This window comes from Hyperolius riggenbachi, chromosome 7 (assembly GCF_040937935.1).
Source record: "Hyperolius riggenbachi isolate aHypRig1 chromosome 7, aHypRig1.pri, whole genome shotgun sequence".
NCBI classification, from domain to species: Eukaryota; Metazoa; Chordata; class Amphibia; order Anura; family Hyperoliidae; genus Hyperolius; species Hyperolius riggenbachi.
In genome coordinates this window covers 49793957-49814243 of record NC_090652.1, presented here as the reverse complement: position 1 = coordinate 49814243, position 20287 = coordinate 49793957, and the positions used below count along the sequence as shown (strand labels likewise).

Below are 20287 nucleotides of genomic sequence, written 5' to 3'. Positions count from 1 at the left end.
TACCCCTTTGTGCCCCCCGTACAGGGAGTCCCCGACATTGCGGCTGGTTGGAGGCTCCCATTGGCAGGCATTCACAAGTCAGGAAGTGCCTGCATTTGCACTATAAAATGCAGTGACTCCCCCCCCCCCCCACACACACACTTTTAAGGGAGAAAAAGTAAGTCTTATAGTGCAAAAAATACAGTAAGTATATTAGTTATGTTAACAAGAACAAAAAGTTGTTGTATTTTTTTTTTAGTTGCTCTGACTAATGGTTGGAGGCATTGCAATGGTTGTATTGTTGGGATAGCATGATTCTTCTTATTGATAAAACTTCACATTATGTTTTTATCCTTTAGGGTGATTCTGGTGGCTCACTTGCATGTAATGTGGACGGTGTCTGGCTGCAGCTTGGCGTTACCAGCTGGGGAATTGGTTGTGCTAATCCTGAACGTCCCGGTGTCTACACCAGAGTCCAGAATTACTTGTCTTGGCTACAGAAGTATGTACCGTCCCTCCAGTACAGTGATGGAGGGAAAGCTGATCTTCAAAGCAATGCAACTTCACAAGTTCTGAACGGCACCAAGTCGGGGAACTTAACCCTTCATGCAGATTTTCCAGGGATTGGAGCTCTGCTAGCAAGTGGATCTTCTTCACATTTCTGCTCCATGACCATTGCTGTTGTGATCTTCTCATTTCTGATCCATCTATAGAAGCTCTCTTCTAAAATGCAGATTCATGTGATGAGCTTCTTGCTTCAACCTCAAGTAAAACTATGCTTGGTGGACCTCCAAGGACGTTTTATGGTGCCAATGTACATAGTACTGGAAGCTGACTCAGTTGCTCAGCAGGTCAGTCAACTGTAACAATGTAGTATAGAAGATAAAAAGAACAAGATGCTGGGCTACTTTTCCCCCAAATTCCCAGCATTGATGTAGCAAACGTCTCTATGTGAAGAGGCAGGAGTTTGTAGTTCACAGGAAGTAGATGTAAGACCTCATCTCCGCTAACAGGAAATGACAAGCTCCAGAGGTCTTTAGCCTGTATGGATAGCTGCCCAGTTGCAGCAAGCATAGCTATATGAAGGATTTTTATAACTGAAAATGACTTTGCAAACGTAATGTTTATAATTTACAGTAATCAATATGATTGCTTTCAGGGATTGTAAGTCCCAAATGTTGGATCCAGTTTTGCAACTATTGCAGAAAAAGAACATTTATTTCAGTGCTGTGCATTGTAACAGTCATTGCCAGTGATTGCCTCAATTTTTCACCGGTCCAAATATGTTTCCTAAAATTACTTCAGTAAAGTAGGTTGTGTGTGTGGTCCTGGTCCGGTGTTAGTCATGGCAAGAATCCAAAGACATAACAACAAAAGTTGTCTAGCTGATACTTCTAAAGAGACACTGAAGCAAAATAAAAAATTATAATATCATGAATTGGTTGTGTAGTACGGGTAATTACTAGAACATTAGTAGCAAGTAAAATAGTCTCATATTTGTATTTTAACGTTATATAGTTTTTGTTATAACGTATTTGCAGTTCACACACTACTCAGCTTTCTAAATGATTTTACAGAGCAGGCCAGTGAACTTTTGAACTGTTCTCTGCAGAAAAACAACAATACAGTGCCAGACACTTGAGATAACAAGCTTCAGAAGACAGAGCTCTCTGCGACTTTGAAAGTCGTGGAGCGCAGAGAAGCTCTTTTGCATAGATAACAACTGGAGTTTCTTAACTCTTCCTGTACTGGAAACAATATTAGATTTAGGTCTCTGCTCCTAATGTTTTATGTCTTAGCTGTACTACACATACAAATCATTATATCGTAAAAAAAAAAATTCGCTTCAGTGTCTCTTTAACTGTACAAGAGTACTTTGCAAGCTTTCGAAACTTTAAGTGTCTTCTTTAGACATGATACAGAACCGTACCCTAATCCAGTGCTCTATCATGCCTGAAGAAAAAAAAATGTTTCAAAAGCTTGCAAAGGACTCTTACTCATTAAACGCATGACCTAAAAAACGCTGTTGTTATGTCTTAAGTGAAGTAGTAAAGTTAAATACTTATTTGCGTAAAAGAGAGCTTCTGGATGATCCAGAGACTTCGGTTTTCCTCCACCCCACTGATGCTTGCTGAGACTCTCTTCTTCATGGCTGTTCTCTCATCCACATACAAGAGCAGCTGCACTGCGCAGGTGCAGTTACAGTCCATGCTTGTGCACAGAGGAAAAAAGCTATATGAATAGACTGATTGTTATCCAGAGTGTAAAGGGATGAGATATCAGCCAATAGACATCATATATTCCCACCCTGAGCTATCTTTATGGTATCAGTGAATAATGGCGCACAGTGCCTATGCATACAAATGGCGCCACATTAAAAAGATACGCTTATCGCTATTTATCGTTAGTACTGCATAATAATGGCGCACAGGGAAAAAAGAAGAAAAACGGCACACACTAACGTTATTTATCAATAGTGGCACACACACTAACGTTATTTATCAATAGTGGCACACACACTAACGTTATTTATCAATAGTGCCGCTCATTTGCCAAACAGCAGACGTTATTGCCCACAGTAACGTTATTTATCAATAGCGCCCTACATAAGCCAAACTGCAGACGTTATTTAACTGCAAAACGGTGAATGGATTTAATGTAACACTGTCAAGGTTAGGGTTCGGCACCACTGGGGGGGAGTCTTAGGGTTAGGCACCATCAGTAGGGTCTTAGGGTTAGGCATCATCAGGGTGGTCTTAGGGTTAGGCACCACCAGGGGGTGGTTAGGGTTAGGCACCACCAGGGGGGTCTTAGGGTTAGGCACCACCAGGGGAGTGGTTAGGGTTAGGCACCACAGGGGGGATTTAGGGGTTAGGGATAGGTACAGAGAGGGTTCTGTGTGTTAACGCTAAATAACAATAAGGCTTTACCGTTAAATAACAATAAGGCTTTAACGTTAAATAGCGATAAGCGGCAAACAGATTAGCGGCAACACCGTGCGCCATTATTCGCAGGCGCCATTTTCAGATGGATCCATCTTTATATCTGTGCATCCAGATTCTGTCCACTCTTTTATGCTGGGTATACACCATACATTTTTCCGCTCGATAGATGGGTTCGAATTCGATAGATACGTTTCCGACATGTCCAATATTCCTTCTGATCCTTTTTGTTGGGTCGATTTCTCATAGAAGTGAATGGAAAAAGATAAGAAAAAACAGCGGAAGATAAGAGAATCGAGCGGAAAAAACGATCGGCTGGAAAATCGAGCGGAAAAACGTATGGTGTGTACCCAGCATTAGTATAATAAGTACGCATAAATTAGGGCTAAGGGGTCCTGTCTCTCTTACTCATGCAGCGATGCACAAATACCTACTCCAGCAGTGGGTTCTCTCCTCTTCTTCACGCAATCACCATGCAGGAGCATCCTTCCGTAGAGTCCTACTCTCTATGCATCTCGCATGATGTCATAAGCCTACGAAGAGACACAGCTGCATGGTGAAGAAGAGGAGAGGACCACACACTGGATTACTTATTGATTCACCCATTTGTGCTCTGCTGTTTAGATGGGGCTGGTCACTGGCACTGCACACTACATTTCATATGACTCAGGTGGCCTTCCGGTAGGGCTGTTCAGAAGCTGCCAGCAAAATGTTGATGTGGCCCCCCCAGTGTTCACACCCCTTCCCTTGCCTCCCCTTGTTGCCCTTCACGGCCTTGGGGAGCATCTCACAGTGGTCATAAAACAAGTGTGGCCATCATGATCTCCCGGAGGAAGGGATGGTTAGTAGTTGGGGCTGCTCCCCTCTAGTTACATCTCTGGAAGCTGCTACATATGGACAGTATATCCATGAGAGACATGACAATTTTCAGTTTTGTAATGTTATGTAGGGTAGGTAAAGGATGATATATATTTCACATTTCCTGGGGGCTGGGGGTAGTTCCCTTATAAGGTAATTATTCAATTTCATGCACTTCCACTACCTGGATAGGTGAGATGGAACCATAGATACTGGTTGGATAGGTGAGATGGTACCACAGATACTGGTTGGATAGGTGAGATGGAACCATAGATACTGGTTGGATAGGTGAGATGGAACCACGGATACTGGAGGATAGGTTGGATAGAACCATAGATACTGGTTGGATAGGTGAGATGGAACCATAGATATTAGTTGGATAGGTGACAGACAACCACATATATTGGTTGGATAGGGGAGATGGAACCACAGATACTGGTTGGATAGGTGAGATAGAACCACAGATACTGGTTTGATTGGGGAAATGGAACCATAGATACTGCTTGGATAGGTGAGATGGAACCATACTGGTTGATTAGGCGAGATGGAACCATAGATACAGGTTGGATAGGTGAGATGGAACCATAGATACTGGTTGCATAGGAGAGATGGAACCATACATACTGGTTGGATAGGTAAGACGGAGCCACATATACTGGTTGGATAGAGGAGATGGGACCACAGATCCTGGTTGGATAGGAGAGATGGAACCATGGATACTGGTTGGATACGGGAATTGGGACCACAGATACTGGTTTGATTGGGGAGATGGAACCATAGATACTGCTTGGATAGGTGAGATGGAACCATACTGGTTGATTAGGGGAGATGGAACCATAGATACAGGTTGGATAGGTGAGATGGAACCATAGATACTGGTTGCATAGGAGAGATGGAACCATACATACTGGTTGGATAGGTAAGACAGAGCCACATATACTGGTTGGATAGAGGAGATGGGACCACAGATCCTGGTTGGATAGGCGAGTTGGAACCATGGATACTGGTTGGATACAGGAAAGAGACTTGAAACAAATGTACTCTATCTAAAGGAAAAACAAATCTCCCTGCATTTCCCTTATTCTCACTGGGAATGGTGGAGAGAGGGCATAAGTAAGGAATTGATGGGCTGGTAGTCAATATGGTTCCATCTCATCTATCCAACCAGCATCTGTGGTTTGATCTCCCTTATCCAACCAGTATCTGTGGTTCCATCTCACCTATCCAACCTGTTTCCCAAAGCTTAAAGGAAACCTGAAGTGAGAGTGATAATATGGAGGCTGCCATAGTTACTTCCTTTCAAACAATACCAGTTGCCGGGCTGCCCCTCACCCCCTTCCTTTTCCCGACCTTAAACAAGCATGCAGATCAGGTGCTCTGACTCTGGCAGCATTAGTCACATGCTTGTTTCATGGTTGTGACTCAGAATCTACTAATGCCAGAATATCAACAGGACTGCCAGGCACAGGCCCGGATTTACTTCACAGGAGCCTACAGGCACAGATGTCCTTACATCCTAGACTTCATCCTCCATGAACCTACAAACCCTCTACCAAACTGTACTGCAAGTGTGCTGGCTGTCCCAGCTGTCACTTCTCCCCTATTTTCTCTGCACAACAAAGGCAGCTACAGGTTGGTGCCCCTTATTATAAGGTAGCCAGAAGTTCCCTCAATATTAAGTAGCTAGAGGTGCTCTCAAAAAGTATTAGGTAGCTAGAGGAACCTCAGTATTAAATAGCTAGAGTTGACCCTGACTGAAGGGAAATCTCGTCCATGGAATGCAGAGAGCAGTCAGTCCTCATTTACACTCTCATGAGGACTCTGCATAGGGAAGGAGGCATTCAAGGAAGGAGGGAGCCGCCTTTCCATCATCAGGCGCCTGTAGGCACGTGCCTACAGTGCCTTATGGTAAATCCAGGCACTGGCCAGGCAACTGGTATTGTTTAACCTGCCTGGCGTTCTGATTCCCGCGGCCCTGCAGCCGCGGGAACGTTTTTTGCACATTTTTTTTTATTTTTCATGTAGCTAGCCTAGCGCAAGCTACATGATTCCCCCCTCCCTGCGGCGTCCCTCCCACCCCTCCGATCGGCGCCGGCGCAATGGCCCGTCCGGAAATCCCGTTCTGAACGGGATTTCCTGGAGGGATTTTCCCGTCACCATGGCGACGCACGTCGTGACGTCATCGACGCCGTGACGTCACAGGGAGACCCGATCCACCCCTCAGCGCTGCCTGGCACTGATTGGCCAGGCAGCGCACGGGGTCTTGGCTGGGGGGGCGCTCTATCGCTGCAGGTAGCAGCGGATCGGCGGCGGCAATCGGGTAAGACACGCGAGCCTAGCTCGTCCAGAACGCTAGGGAGGTTAAAAGGAAATAAATATGACAGCCACCATATCCCTCTCTCCTCAGGTTCCCTTTAATGAATCCTCCTTGCAGCTGCTTCAGTCTAGTCTTCCTTTACACGATTACCTGTGAATTGCGTTCATGTAGCAGTGCAGAGACCTCACAAGATTAGATACAGCCGTTATCTGTGACCAAAGTTAATTTCTCACTTACAGAAAGCAGTTATTTTCGCAATATTCACATACAGATCTCATACCTAGAACAATACATCCAGCACAGAATGTACTTGGAAGAGTTTTTCCTGTGGGTGCTGCATATAACTGGAGTCATGCCACCACTAATCTACTAACCATTCAGCAGTCCTTGCTGTGGTCTGATTTGATCTAGGTGGCATGGACTAGTTTGGGATAAAGAAATTCAGCTGGATTATGATTTTGTTCCACTCCTCTCCAAGCTTATATATATATATATATATATATATATAAAAAGACAGAGAGAGGAAAAACTTTATATTATGAATGTATTTAGTTCATGGATGTTTATTTTTTTTTACATGTAATACAAATGTACAGTGTTCTTTATAATGTGTGTTCATAATGTGTGACTATCTGTCTTTGTTACATTTCCCTGTTGTCAGTTTTTTTTTTACAATGTTATTGATTGAAAAACCTATTTAATAAAGAATAATAATAAATAAAACAAAAAGCATGGCAAAATTTACTTTGAAAGTGTAAAAAAAAAAATCAATTTTGAATAAAAAATCAATACTGATTATATATGCCATATATACTGTCACATGAGCCCTGGTGGCTGACCGCAATTAGCCTTCTAAACGGTGCCAGCGCACAGATCGTGCGAACTCTGGTCGCAGTCAATGCGCAGGAACCGTTAAGAGATAGACGCAGACAAACCAGAAGGGAGCCTGTGAGATACGGGTGATTACAACTTCACCCACTGGTTCAGAGTAAACTGCCACCACCGTGGTTACCATGGGACCGTGGAGCCCACTAACTGACTAGTCCTGCGAATAAAACGGTTAAACACACGATATTCTGTCTAGCCAACAACAAACAAACAGTAGCGTATCTTCAGAGACCCGGGATCAGTTCTGTGTGTGCTGATAAGCAGGCCAGCGGACAGTGAATGACTTGGAGAAAGTTGTTTATTCACGCAATATAAATAATTAATATATACAGACAATTATTAAAATCACAATTATTAAGACAGTAATAGCCAGTATGAAATAAAGAGGGAGAAAATACTTATGGTTTGTGGAAATATGTCCTTTTGCGGGAAAATCATCAAGTTCAAGCAAAACGGTTTCAAGTTCTTAGAGTTCTTTGTTTCAGAGTAAAGTTCAGCAAGATTTAGAATCCAAACAAAATGGAGGATGTCCTTTGTTTCAGCTCTGGCAAGATGGCCACCACTTGTTCCTCATAGTGGCCGTGTGTCATGAAGATGGTAAAGGGAGGAATTCCATGCCCGCCTGCTGGCCAGGTGCTTTTGATGAAGCTGGTTTGGGGGTGTGGCAATGCCGGCCCCTCTGAGTCACCCACCAATGACAGTTCATTCCCTCTGAGAGATTTTAAAACTTATGAAATGCTGTAACTCCTGAACCATACACGTTATATTTAGGGGGGTAGCAGCTTCAGACTTGTTGGAAAATACAGATTAATATGACATCAGACACGGCTAAGCTAGCGGGTCAGGCTCCTGAGAAGATTCATATCTCGATAACCGGACGGTCTATCCTAACGAATTTCATATCAGCACGATGGCCAGATTTTACCGAACAAGACGATGTGAATTTTATAGCTGTGCGACATACGGTTTTCATATGCTGACAGGAAATCATACCACCCATGCTTTTCTTATGGCCCGTGCTCGGTGCCGGATCGTCTGGCTTTCTATGGCCCCCCTGTGGAGCCAGTTTCCTGGTCCTTTTCATGGGGACATCTGCTGTAGGGGGAATGAGCTGGGCCCTGCAGGGAGTCCAGCCATGTGCGACATTCCTGAGGGGTGAGGGGACTGCTCTGGCTCACAGGGGAACAGATCTCTGGATTTAAAACAACACAAAATGTAATTTTCGGATCGCTTGCACGACTGCTCAGATCCGACAGGGAGCGATCAGGAAAGCGACTGTGAATTCTCTAGATTCACCTGCGTTTCTCACGGCTATTCCGTGACACCTCCCTTTCCTGACGCTGTGTGGGGGTTGTCAGCAAGACATCCGCCGTAGCAGCCATCGGTGCTGTTGGGTCTAGTTCCCCCTGACACCGGGACAGCCCATCGGCGTTTTGGTGTCGGCTGCCTGCTTTGTGTTGGATCGTAAAGTCGTACTATTGCAATGACAGGCTCCACCGTAGGAGCTTGCCATTGGTCCCAGCAGTACGGTTTAGCCAACTGAGGGGGTTATGGTCGGTAATGATCGTGAAGGAGCGGCCGTACAGATACGATTGTAGTTTCTGTAGGGCCCACACGATCGCTAAGCACTCCTTTTCAGTTGTGGAGTAGGCTACCTCTCGGGGCAGGAGCTTCCGGCTCAGGTAGAGGATAGGGTGTTCATCTCCCTCTCCATCCACCTGGCTGAGGACTGCGCCGAGACCGTAGTCAGAGGCATCGGTTTGCACAACAAACCGACGACTGAAATCCGGGGCTTGAAGCACAGGGGCACTCGCGAGTGCCTGCTTCAATGCTTGGAAGGCGTTCTCGCAAGCGGGGGTCCAGCTAACAACCTTGGGGTGTTTCTTGCTAGTGGCATCGGTCAGGGGCTTCGCCAGGGTACTATAGGCTGGAACAAATTTCCTATAGTAGCCGGCAGTCCCCAGGAACGCCTGGACCTGCTTTTTCGTGATAGGCCGAGGCCATGCCAGGATGGCGTCAACCTTTCCCGTGTCAGGTTTCAGGGTGTTACCCCCCACCCGGTGACCTAAGTACTGCACCTCGGTCATACCAATCTGACACTTACTCGGCTTAACTGTCAGATTGGCTGCGGCCAGCCTCTCTAGTACCTGGGACAGGTGTTTGAGGTGTTCCTCCCAGGTGGGGCTGAACACCGCAATGTCATCCAAGTACGCTACAGCGAACCCTTGCAGTCCCTCCAGCAGGTCGTTTACGGCCCGCTGAAACGTGGCAGGAGCGTTCTTCATCCCAAAGGGCATCATCGTGAACTCGAAGAGGCCAAAAGGGGTGATGAAGGCTGACTTCTGCCTCGCGTCAGGTGCAAGTGGTATCTGCCAGTACCCCCGGCTCAGATCCAAGATTGATAGGTACCTGGCGGACGCCAGCGTATCCAACAACTCATCGATGCGAGGCATGGGGTAGGCGTCTGTAGTGGTGATGGCGTTCAACTTCCTGTAGTCCACGCAGAACCGAGTTGTCTGGTCCTTCTTGGGGACCAGGACAACAGGGGCTGCCCAGGCGCTACAGGACTTTTGAACCACCCCTAGCTCCAGCATCTCCCTCACCTCTTTCTGCATGTCCGCTTGCACCTCTGGGGAGACGCGGTAAGCGGATTGCCTGATGGGGGGATGGGTGCCCGTATCTACCCTATGCACTGCCAGACTGGTCCGCCCCGGGGCACAGGAGAAGGTGTGCTGGTACGGACCCAGCACCTCCTGCAACTGCTCTTGCTGGGACGAGGAGAGTTGTGGGTTGACGCTTAGGTCGCTGTCCACATCTCGTATGTCAGCCAGCAGGTCTAACAGGGGGTCTGCCTCTCCCTGCTCTAACCGGCTGCACACTGGCAGCACATATTTGGTCCTGTCATGGTGGGCCTTCAGCATGTTGACATGAAAGCTTTTCTGTTTCCTGCCTCCCATGTTCACCAGATATGTCAGAGGGTTTAACCGTTGCACTACAGTGTAGGGTCCCTCCCAGGCCGCTTGCAGCTTGTTCTGCCTCACTGGAAGAAGGGCATACACTTTGTCACCTACTTCAAATGACCTCTCTCCAGCAGTGCGGTCATACCAGAGTTTTTGTTTGGCCTGAGCCTGGGCCATGTTTTCCGTTACCATTTCCGTGAGGGACTCCATCTTGTCCCTGAACCTGAGAACATAATCAACTACAGAGACATCTGTGGGGTCCCCCTTGCCCTCCCACGTCTCCCGCATCAATTGTAGTGGTCCTCGGACATTCCTACCATACAGGAGCTCGAACGGGGAGAACCCGGTAGATTCCTGCGGCACCTCCCTGTATGCAAACAACAGATGAGGCAGGTATCGTTCCCAGTCCCCACCTTGCGACTCAACAAACGTGGTCAGCATTTGCTTCAGCGACCCGTTGAACCTTTCACACAGTCCATTGGTCTGCGGGTGGTAGGGACTGGAGACAATGTGCGTCATCTGTATCTTTTTGCACAGGGCCTCCATGAGTCCGGACATAAACTGGGTTCCCTGATCAGAGAGCATCTCCGCAGGGAACCCGACTCGGGAGAAAATGTTAAGTAGCGCGTCGGCTACCTTGTCCGCCCTCAGGGAGGAAAGTGCCATGGCCTCAGGATAGCGGGTGGCGTAATCCACCACCGTCAGGATGTACCTTTTGCCACTGCTGCTGGGAATGGGCAATGGTCCAATTATGTCGACTGCCACTCTGTGAAAGGGCTCACCTATGATTGGCAGTGGACACAAGGGAGCTTTGCGGGGATTCCCAGCCCTTTTTACCTTTTGGCAAATGGTACATGAGCGGCAGTAGTTCGTCACATCTATCCGCATTCGAGGCCAGTAGAAATGTCCCCGGATACGATCAAGTGTCCTGTGGATCCCCAAGTGCCCGGCCAGGGGAATGTCATGTGCGGACTTTAGCACATGCCCCTGGAAGGCACTAGGTACCACAAGCAACTTGGTACCCATCCCCATTTCACCTTCGGTGGGGTGTACAGGCTCACTGTACAACTTCCCACCTTCCCAGTATACCTTGAACGTAGCCTCGTCGGTGAGGGGCTCAGAAGCCTGTTTTCTGAGGGCCTCGAGGCTAGGGTCAGTCTGGAGTGCTTGCACAAATGCAGCACTCTCACTCTCAGCCAGCTGGCCCGTGGCGTATGAGGTTAGGGGCTGAGGGGTACCATCCCTGTGGTCAGAGGAGGGGGAGGAGGCCGGAACCTCCTCCACCTGTTCTGAGCTCAGGTTCTGAGCAGTATGGCTGCGTGTTACCGCTAGCACAGGTATCCCTTCAGAATGGCACATATTGGCATTACCTACATCATTGTCACAAGCATTAATAACAGTAACAGGAACATTTTCATCACAGACAGTTTGTACATCAAACACAGGTACCCGTGAACTGGGCACGTTCAACCCACCTCCCGCCTGTTCTTGCCCCTGGGTGCAAAGTACCTGGGTGTGGGCAGAGAGTCCGTCTCTGTCTTGGCATTCCACAGGGCTTGGTGCAGGTTCATAGTACGACACCAGCGTGCCCAAGTCGGTCCCCAGCAAAACAGGGACCGGCAGTTGGTCCAGGATCCCAACGACCTTCTCGTGGACCCCCACCCCCCAGTCGATGGACACCCGAGCTTGGGGAATGTGAGAAAGAGTGCCCCCCACTCCAGTGAGGGTGAGGTACTGGTCAGGAATGATGGCCTCTGTGGGGACAAGGTGTGCACGCACCAGAGTGACATCTGCTCCGGTGTCACGGAAACCCGTGACAAGCTGGTCATTCACAGTAACCAGCTGGTGATTGCTTGTGATGGGGGAGTTCCCTGCCCCCTTGGCAAACATCAGGTTGGATGCGGCTCCTGGTTGGGGTACACTGGCGGGTGGTGTCTGCCGCGGGCGAGGTGCGGGTGGTCCAGGTGCTGGCGTGGTCTGCCTCCGCTCCGGACAGGTGAACTTCATGTGTCCCGTCTTGTGGCAGTAGTGACAGGTGACCTCTCCAGAGGCTGCAGCCCTGGGTGCAGAAGCTGTGCTGGGTGGCCTCTGTGGCTGACGGCTCACAGGGGCAGGAGAGTCTGCCGAGGTATTGGGCTGACCTCCTCTCCAGCTAGATGGGACAGTTCTGCGGGTATCAGACACCCGGGTAGTTGCAAAGGTCTCAGCGAGGTCTGCAGCGACAGTTGCTGACGCAGGCTTGCGCTCCAACACAAATTGTCGTACATCAGCAGGGCAAATGTTCAGAAATTGTTCGAGGACTATCAAGTCCTCCAGGACGCCATAAGACCCTTTGGTGAGGCCTAGAGTCCACTGGCGGAGTGTGGTGAGCAAGCTGCTGACCACATCTCGGTACGAATCAGAAGACTTTTTCTGCCAGGCCCTGAACTTTTTGCGATAGGCTTCTGGCGTCAGCTGGTACTTAGTAATGATAGCGTCTTTTATAGCAGCATAATCATTATCCTTTTCCGCAGGCAATTCTGCGAAAGCATCAAGCGCTTTGTAGCGCAGCAAAGGTGTCAGATGTCTGGCCCACTGGTCTTGGGACAGACGATACTGACGGCATGCTTTTTCGAAAGATCGCAAAAACAAGTCAATGTCTGTGTCTTTCTCAATATTAGCAAATTTAAATTTTGCACTTACGGGTGCTGCAGCTCCTTCAGCAGGGAGGCTGGGCGGTGAACTCCGGCTGGCCTGTTGCACTTTTGCCATGTTTAGCTCATGCTGTCGTTGGCACTCCCGTTCTCGCTCAGCGGCATCCCTCTCTGCGTGGCGTTCTGCAGATTGGCGCTCCCGTTCCTCTCGTGCTTCCATGTACTGCATGTACTTTTCCAGGTCAGTCTCCATCAGCTTTTGTAATGCCTGCTGCATTACCGGGTCAGCACCCATGGACAGTCCAGTACTGGCCAGTTCCGGGCGAGTACTTTCAGAACCTCTAAGATTGGGGACCACACTGACATTCTCCTGCATAACTGTTGATGCAGGGCCCTCAGGATGCACAACCTCTGTACGCCTAGGATCTTCAGCCTCTGGTTCCCCTCGATTGTCAGATGGGCTGGTATCCACCTCAGCGGACACTCCCGGCTCCCGCAGTTGCTGGGTATCCCATCTGGACAAGTCTGCTATCAGGTCCTGTTGTTTCCTGCGGCCGACGTCAATGCCTCTCGCTTGGCAAAGATTTTGCAGGTCCGACAGGCACATGTTCTGGTAGTTCCCGGACATTTCCATGCCAAATAAAATAAAACTTTTGGGGAGGGGTACTGGCTACACAGTCTCTCTGTATATATAAAAAATATATTGCCTTCCAGCTACACTAACGAATTAGTTCGTTTCTTGATAGCGCTAGCGCTATCTTAGATAGTTTCAGCACAACACAGGTCCCAACCGCTGCCTAACACTGTCACATGAGCCCTGGTGGCTGACCGCAATTAGCCTTCTAAACGGTGCCAGCGCACAGATCGTGTGAACTCTGGTCGCAGTCAATGCGCAGGAACCGTTAAGAGATAGACGCAGACAAACCAGAAGGGAGCCTGTGAGATACGGGTGATTACAACTTCACCCACTGGTTCAGAGTAAACTGCCACCACCGCGGTTACCATGGGACCGTGGAGCCCACTAACTGACTAGTCCTGCGAATAAAACGGTTAAACACACGATATTCTGTCTAGCCAACAACAAACAAACAGTAGCGTATCTTCAGAGACCCGGGATCAGTTCTGTGTGTGCTGATAAGCAGGGTAGCGGACAGTGAATGACTTGGAGAAAGTCGTTTATTCACGCAATATAAATAATTAATATATACAGACAATTATTAAAATCACAATTATTAAGACAGTAATAGCCAGTATGAAATAAAGAGGGAGAAAATACTTATGGTTTGTGGAAATATGTCCTTTTGCGGGAAAATCATCAAGTTCAAGCAAAACGGTTTCAAGTTCTTAGAGTTCTTTGTTTCAGAGTAAAGTTCAGCAAGATTTAGAATCCAAACAAAATGGAGGATGTCCTTTGTTTCAGCTCTGGCAAGATGGCCACCACTTGTTCCTCATAGTGGCCGTGTGTCATGAAGATGGTAAAGGGAGGAATTCCATGCCCGCCTGCTGGCCAGGTGCTTTTGATGAAGCTGGTTTGGGGGTGTGGCAATGCCGGCCCCTCTGAGTCACCCACCAATGACAGTTCATTCCCTCTGAGAGATTTTAGGGCTAAACTTATGAAATGCTGTAACTCCTGAACCATACACGTTATATTTAGGGGGGTAGCAGCTTCAGACTTGTTGGAAAATACAGATTAATATGACATCAGACACGGCTAAGCTAGTGGGTCAGGCTCCTGAGAAGATTCATATCTCGATAACTGGACGGTCTATCCCACCGAATTTCATATCAGCACGATGGCCAGATTTTACCGAACAAGACGATATGAATTTTATAGCTGTGCGACATACGGTTTTCATATGCTGACAGGAAATCATACCACCCATGCTTTTCTTATGGCCCGTGCTCGGTGCCGGATCGTCTGGCTTTCTATGGCCCCCCCGTGGAGCCAGTTTCCTGGTCCTTTTCATGGGGACATCTGCTGTAGGGGGAATGAGCTGGGCCCTGCAGGGAGTCCAGCCATGTGCGACATTCCTGAGGGGTGAGGGGACTGCTCTGGCTCACAGGGGAACAGATCTCTGGATTTAAAACAACACAAAATGTAATTTTCGGATCGCTTGCACGACTGCTCAGATCCGACAGGGAGCGATCAGGAAAGCGACTGTGAATTCTCTAGATTCACCTGCGTTTCTCACGGCTATTCCGTGACATATACTCGTATGTAAGTCGACCCGCGTATAAGCCGAGGTACCTACTTTTTCCTCAGAAACCAAGAAAAAAGGTACTTACTCGTGTATAAGCCTCCACAGTAGCCAGAGGTGCCCCCAGTATAAGTCAGCCCCACTCTCCATAGCTAGATGTGCCCCAAAGATGATACAGCTGTGTCTCAAGATGCCACTATATGGCGTCATAGATATGAGACACAGCGATTGTCACACAGGAAGAATCCTTGCATCGCTGACACGTTGCTTGCACGCTCCGCTCCACAAGCCAGTGGACACAGGCAGTCTTGAGCAGCTCACTCTGCACACCATGATTCGGGGATGGGAGGCACAGACACAGCAGGGAGCCAGCTGGTAAGAGCAGGATCACTAGTGCATGATCCTTACACTCCTCTTCCAGTAACAAAACCTGCTCCATCATCCATTCTGCTCCACTGACTCGCATATAAGCTGAGGGGGTAACATTTCAGCACATTTTTGTGCTGAAAAATTAGGCTTATCTGTGAGTATATACGGTAAATGATAATCCCTGGATTAATATATTTCTGATTGTTTTTGTAAATGTAGGCAGAAGTGTATCTACAGGGGTGCAGGTATGGCATGTGTAATGGGCACCTGTTACTGGGGGCGCTGCTCTGGGGCATCCTTAGTGTACAGATTCTACATTTTATCTAAGGCGCATTCTGCTGCCTGGTTAAATCTTTGGGGGGGGGGGGGGGGCAAGCTACATAACTGTTATTTGGGGATATGTATAGGCTGGCCAATTCCAATACTCTTATAGGCCATGCTTCACTTCAGCTTGGACACAACCAATTCAACCAAGACTCTGAACTCTTTTTTATGATATGCTGTGTCTTTTAGAGGTTGATTTGAAAGAAGGTTATTATTTCTTGTAATTATTTCTGGGAATTGAACCACTTAATCAAGTTGTAATCTCGCAAATGCTGTGCATGATGGTAAAGTGATGGCTGCATATCTGCATCCTCTTGTGCAAGTAGTTAAACATACCTCCCAACTTTTTGAGATAAGACAAAGGGAAACTTAAGCCACGCCCCTGCCACACCCCTAATCACGCCCCAACACACCTCTAGTCACGTATAGCATAAAGATTTCATGAGAAAAATGTTGTTTTATAATTCAAACCACACTGGTCCTTTCTACCCTGGTTCATTTTCCTTCAGATTAACGATTAAAGAGGAACTCCAGTGAAAATAATGTAATAAAAAAATGCTTCATTTTTACAATAATTATGTATAAATGATTTAGTCAGTGTTTGCCCATTGTAAAATCTTTTAAATCCCTGATTTACATTCTGACATTTATTACATGGTGACATTTTTACTGTTGGCAGGTGATGTAGCTGCTGCATGCTTTTTTGGCAGTTGGAAACAGCTGTAAACAGCTATTGCCCACAATGCAACAAGGTTCACAGACAGGAAACTGCCAAGAGTACGTACTCAGAATTTATTTGTGGGAGGGGTTTCACCACAATATCAGTCATACAGCGCCCCCTGATGGTCTGTTTGTGAAAAGCAATATATTTCTCATGTAAAAGGGAGTATCAGCTACTGATTGGGATAAAGTTCAATTCTTGATCGGAGTTTCTCTTTAAAAATAAGAAAACTATATAAGTTTAAAGGATGGGAATACAGTTTAGAGTCAATGAAACACATTTTTCAGTAGATAAAATACATGTATTTACACAGATCTGTACATGAGTCCTGAAAGAGGGACAACGGAGGAAGAATGCCTTCATCACATCCCGACTGGACTACTGTAATGCTCTTTACACTGGCCTTCCAAAAAAGGTCTTGTACCGCCTACAGCTGATACAGAATACTGCTGCCAGACTGCTAACCAACCAACCCCGTCACTGTCACATCACGCTAGTCCTGCACTCCCTTCACTGGCTACCTATAGAATGGAGGGTCCTATTCAAGATCGGCCTACTGACATTTAAATCCCTGAATAATCTGGGCCCTGGATACATGAAAGAAATACTGCAGCTGCATAGCAATCCCTGCAATCTCAGATCCACAGGTTCTAATAATCTAGTTATACCCAGAGTCCACTTGGAAACTTTTGGTCCCAGATCCTTCTGTCATGCTGCTCCTACGTTTTGGAACTCCATACCTCAACAGATCAGGACAGCTCCATCCCTGGTCATGTTTAAATCCAGACTGAAAACCCACCTGTTCAGTTTGGCATTTGCAGAAATATAACTTTTGTTGTGTGAATACTTCATCCTACTAATTACTGAATCTGAGAGAGCCTAAGCGCTTTGAGTCCTATGGGAGAAAAGTGCAATAGAAATGTTATTGTATTGTATTGTAAAAAAGAGGGACAGGGGGATTGGTTTCCGAAAGAGGGACTGTACCTCCAAAAGAGAGACAAGTGGGAGCTATGATTAAAAGACAACTGACCTGAGAGGGATATGGAGGCTCCCACATTTGCTCCCTTTGCAGATTGCCTTGCTGTCCTGCTGATCCTCCTACTCTAAGCCATGGGATCCTGAACAAGCATGCAGATCAGATGTTTGACTTATAAGAGTGTCTGAAGAGGTTGCTGACCTCAGGAGAAGGAAGCCTCTGGATCCTAATTAGGTTTCCACTGTCCTCCTAAGCAGAGGGGATTCAGCCCTGGGACCAGGGCCAGATTTACAATAAGGCACTGTAGGCATGTGCCTACAGGCGTCTTTTGATAGAAAGGTGTCTCACTCCCCTCCCCAAGTGCCTCCTTTGTGCGTTATGTATGCAGTTCCAAGCAGAGTGTCAATGAGAGGTGACTCATCCAGGTCTCGGCATTCCACTGACTAGTCCCTTAAGTCGGGTGCACCTCTAACTGCCTAATACTTCGGGGCACCTGTAGCTACGGGCAAGTGAACTAAGGGAGAAGTGACAGCTGGTGCAGCCAGTACACTTATACTTTCATGGAGGGGAAAGTCTAGGGTGCCAGGATGTCTGTGCCTATAGGCTCCTGTGATGTAAATCCGGGCCTGCCTGGGGCACCCAGAGATCCGCTTGACAGCACTTGTCTAGGGGCCTCCCCACAGGCGCAGTATCACCTTCTCATCAGGCTCTAGCAGAAATAGCTGAGCTTGATTTGCTGTCCTATTTCAGTCTGGGGCATTGTTTTTGAGGTATTCGTTACCCTGTTTTTCTTCTTTGTTGTACAGCAAAGACGCATATTTCCATCAGAGCCCGTACGGAAAGACGTTACTGCAAAGTGCCTGCGTGCCTCCAGTGTGTTATGGAAATCCAGCCCAGATTGTAGCAAAACATTTGTTTCTTTGCATAGCTTAGTTTAGCCGAACGGCTTCTGGCATCTTGTTTAGTGATGGGCCGAACCTCTGATTTTAGGTCCGCGAACCGGGTTCGCGAACTTCCGCGGAAGGTTCGGTTTGCGAAAAAGTTTGCGAACCACAATAGACTTCAATGGGGAGGCGAACTTTGAAAAATAGAAAAAATTATGCTGGCCACAAAAGTGATGGAAAAGATGTTTCAAGGGGTCTAACACCTGGAGGGGGGCATGGCGGAGTGGGATACATGCCAAAAGTCCCGGGGAAAAATCTGGATGTGACGCAAAGCAGCGTTTTAAGGGCAGAAATCACATTGAATGCTAAATTGCAGGCCTAACGTGCTTTAAAACATCTTGCATGTGTATACATCAATCAGGTAGTGTAATTAGAGTACTGCTTCACACTGACACACCAAACTAACTGTGTAACGCACCGCAAGTTACCAGCTGTTTGTGTAGTGACGGCCATGCTGGACTACTGCACAACATGGCGAGATTGCTCTTCCTCACTCAGTGATGTCAGGTAATGTGTGACTTCCTTATCAACTTTCCATGGCATTGTTAAAAAGCTTATGTTTTGTTTTTAAATTACAATTTCTACTTGCTGTGTACTTGTTCAGTACCGCTACAATGAGAATCTTATGGAGGCGGGCAAGTCTGGCATTGTGACCCCGGGTAATGGCCGAGGAATGAGGGTTTGAATCCAGTGTGGAGCCTGAGCAACGGCTACCACTACACATCCAAGGAGGGCAGCAGGCAGGCATGCACGCCAGCCCCGAGGTAGTGACCAAAAATAACAATACAGGAGGACTATCGAGGGCTTGCTGTATTTGAAATGAATGTACTTTAAATCCTTTAACGAGAACCAGTTATGGCGGGCAAAGATGACACCACATTCCTTTAACGAGAATCATATGGAGGCGGGCAAGTCTGCCATTTGTGACCACGGGTAATAATGGCCGGGGGAATGAGGGATGGAATCCGGTGTGGAGCCTGAGCAACGGCTACCACTACACACCCAAGGAGGGCAGCAGGCAGGCATGCACGCCCGCCCCGAGGTAGTGACCAAAAATAACAATACAGGAGGAGGACTTTCAAAACCCTGCTGTGTATTTGAAATGAATGTACTTTAAATCCTTTAACGAGAACCAGTTATGGCGGGCAAATATGACACCACATGCCTTTCACGAGAATCATATGGAGGCGGGCAAGTCTGCCATTTGTGACCACGGGTAATGGCCGGGGAATGAGGGTTTGAATCTGGTGTGGAGCCTGAGCAACGGCTACCACTACACATCCAAGGAGGGCAGCAGGCAGGCATGCACGCCCGCCCCGAGGTAGTGACCAACAATAACAATACAGGACACAGGAGGACTTTTGAGGCCCTAATTGTAATGAATCAACTTTAAATCCTTTAACGGGAAACCGTTATGGAGGGCAAGTCTGCCATTGTCACCACGGGTAATGGGCGGGGAATGAAGGTTGGATTCCGGCCCGAAGTGGGAGCCTGCTGAGACCCATGCTGTAGCTGCCCTGACCGTGCTTTGCAGACCAGGCATCTGTGATCAGATGGACCCTTGACCCAGCAGAAGACAAACCAAGTCGAAAGCATTTGCCAAGAATGTTTTACGGAGGGCAAGTTTTTTGCCATTTTTTTCAATTGTTTGAAACTGAGGATGGTTGTATTTTTAAATTGTTTGAAACTGTAGATGGTTGTATTTTTAAATAGTTTGAAACTGTAGATGGTTGTATTTTTAAATTGTTTGAAACTGTAGATGGTTGTATTGCGTTCCGGAGTTGGAGCCTAAGAAACGGCTACCACCACACAACCAGGCAAGGAGGGCAGCAGGAAGGCATGCACGCCCGCCCCGAGGTAGTGACCAAAAATAACAATACAGGTCTCATGAGGACCTTTTGAGGCCCTAATTGTAATGAATCAACTTTAAATCCTTTAACGGGAATCCGTTATGGAGGGCAAGTCTGCCATCCATTCAAGTGCAAGTTCTGCACTGACTGCCAGGTATAATACAATGTGCAGTCACAGATGCAGTGAAAGGTATGCAGTGAGTGCAAACAGCCATTTGTGTAGTGACGGCCGTGCTGGACTGGTGCGCACCATGACAAGAGTGCAGGTGATGGTGGCTTTTCAGCCCATATGGTCGCCCGGCTGATGTAGCTGAATGACAGAACAGTG

The 20287-nt window shown here is 47.5% G+C and overlaps 1 protein-coding gene across 1 annotated transcript in view; it reads left to right on the top strand.

Moving 5' to 3' along the window:
• LOC137524308 (serine protease 27-like) overlaps positions 1–2731 on the top strand; it is a 33072-nt gene extending 30341 nt beyond the window's left edge. The window contains exon 5 of the mRNA XM_068244023.1: positions 339–2731. Within this exon, the coding sequence (XP_068100124.1) occupies positions 339–692 (354 nt within the window). The 3' untranslated portion in view covers positions 693–2731. The remainder of the gene's footprint in view (positions 1–338) is intronic.
• The last annotated feature ends 17556 nt before the right edge of the window (positions 2732–20287 follow it).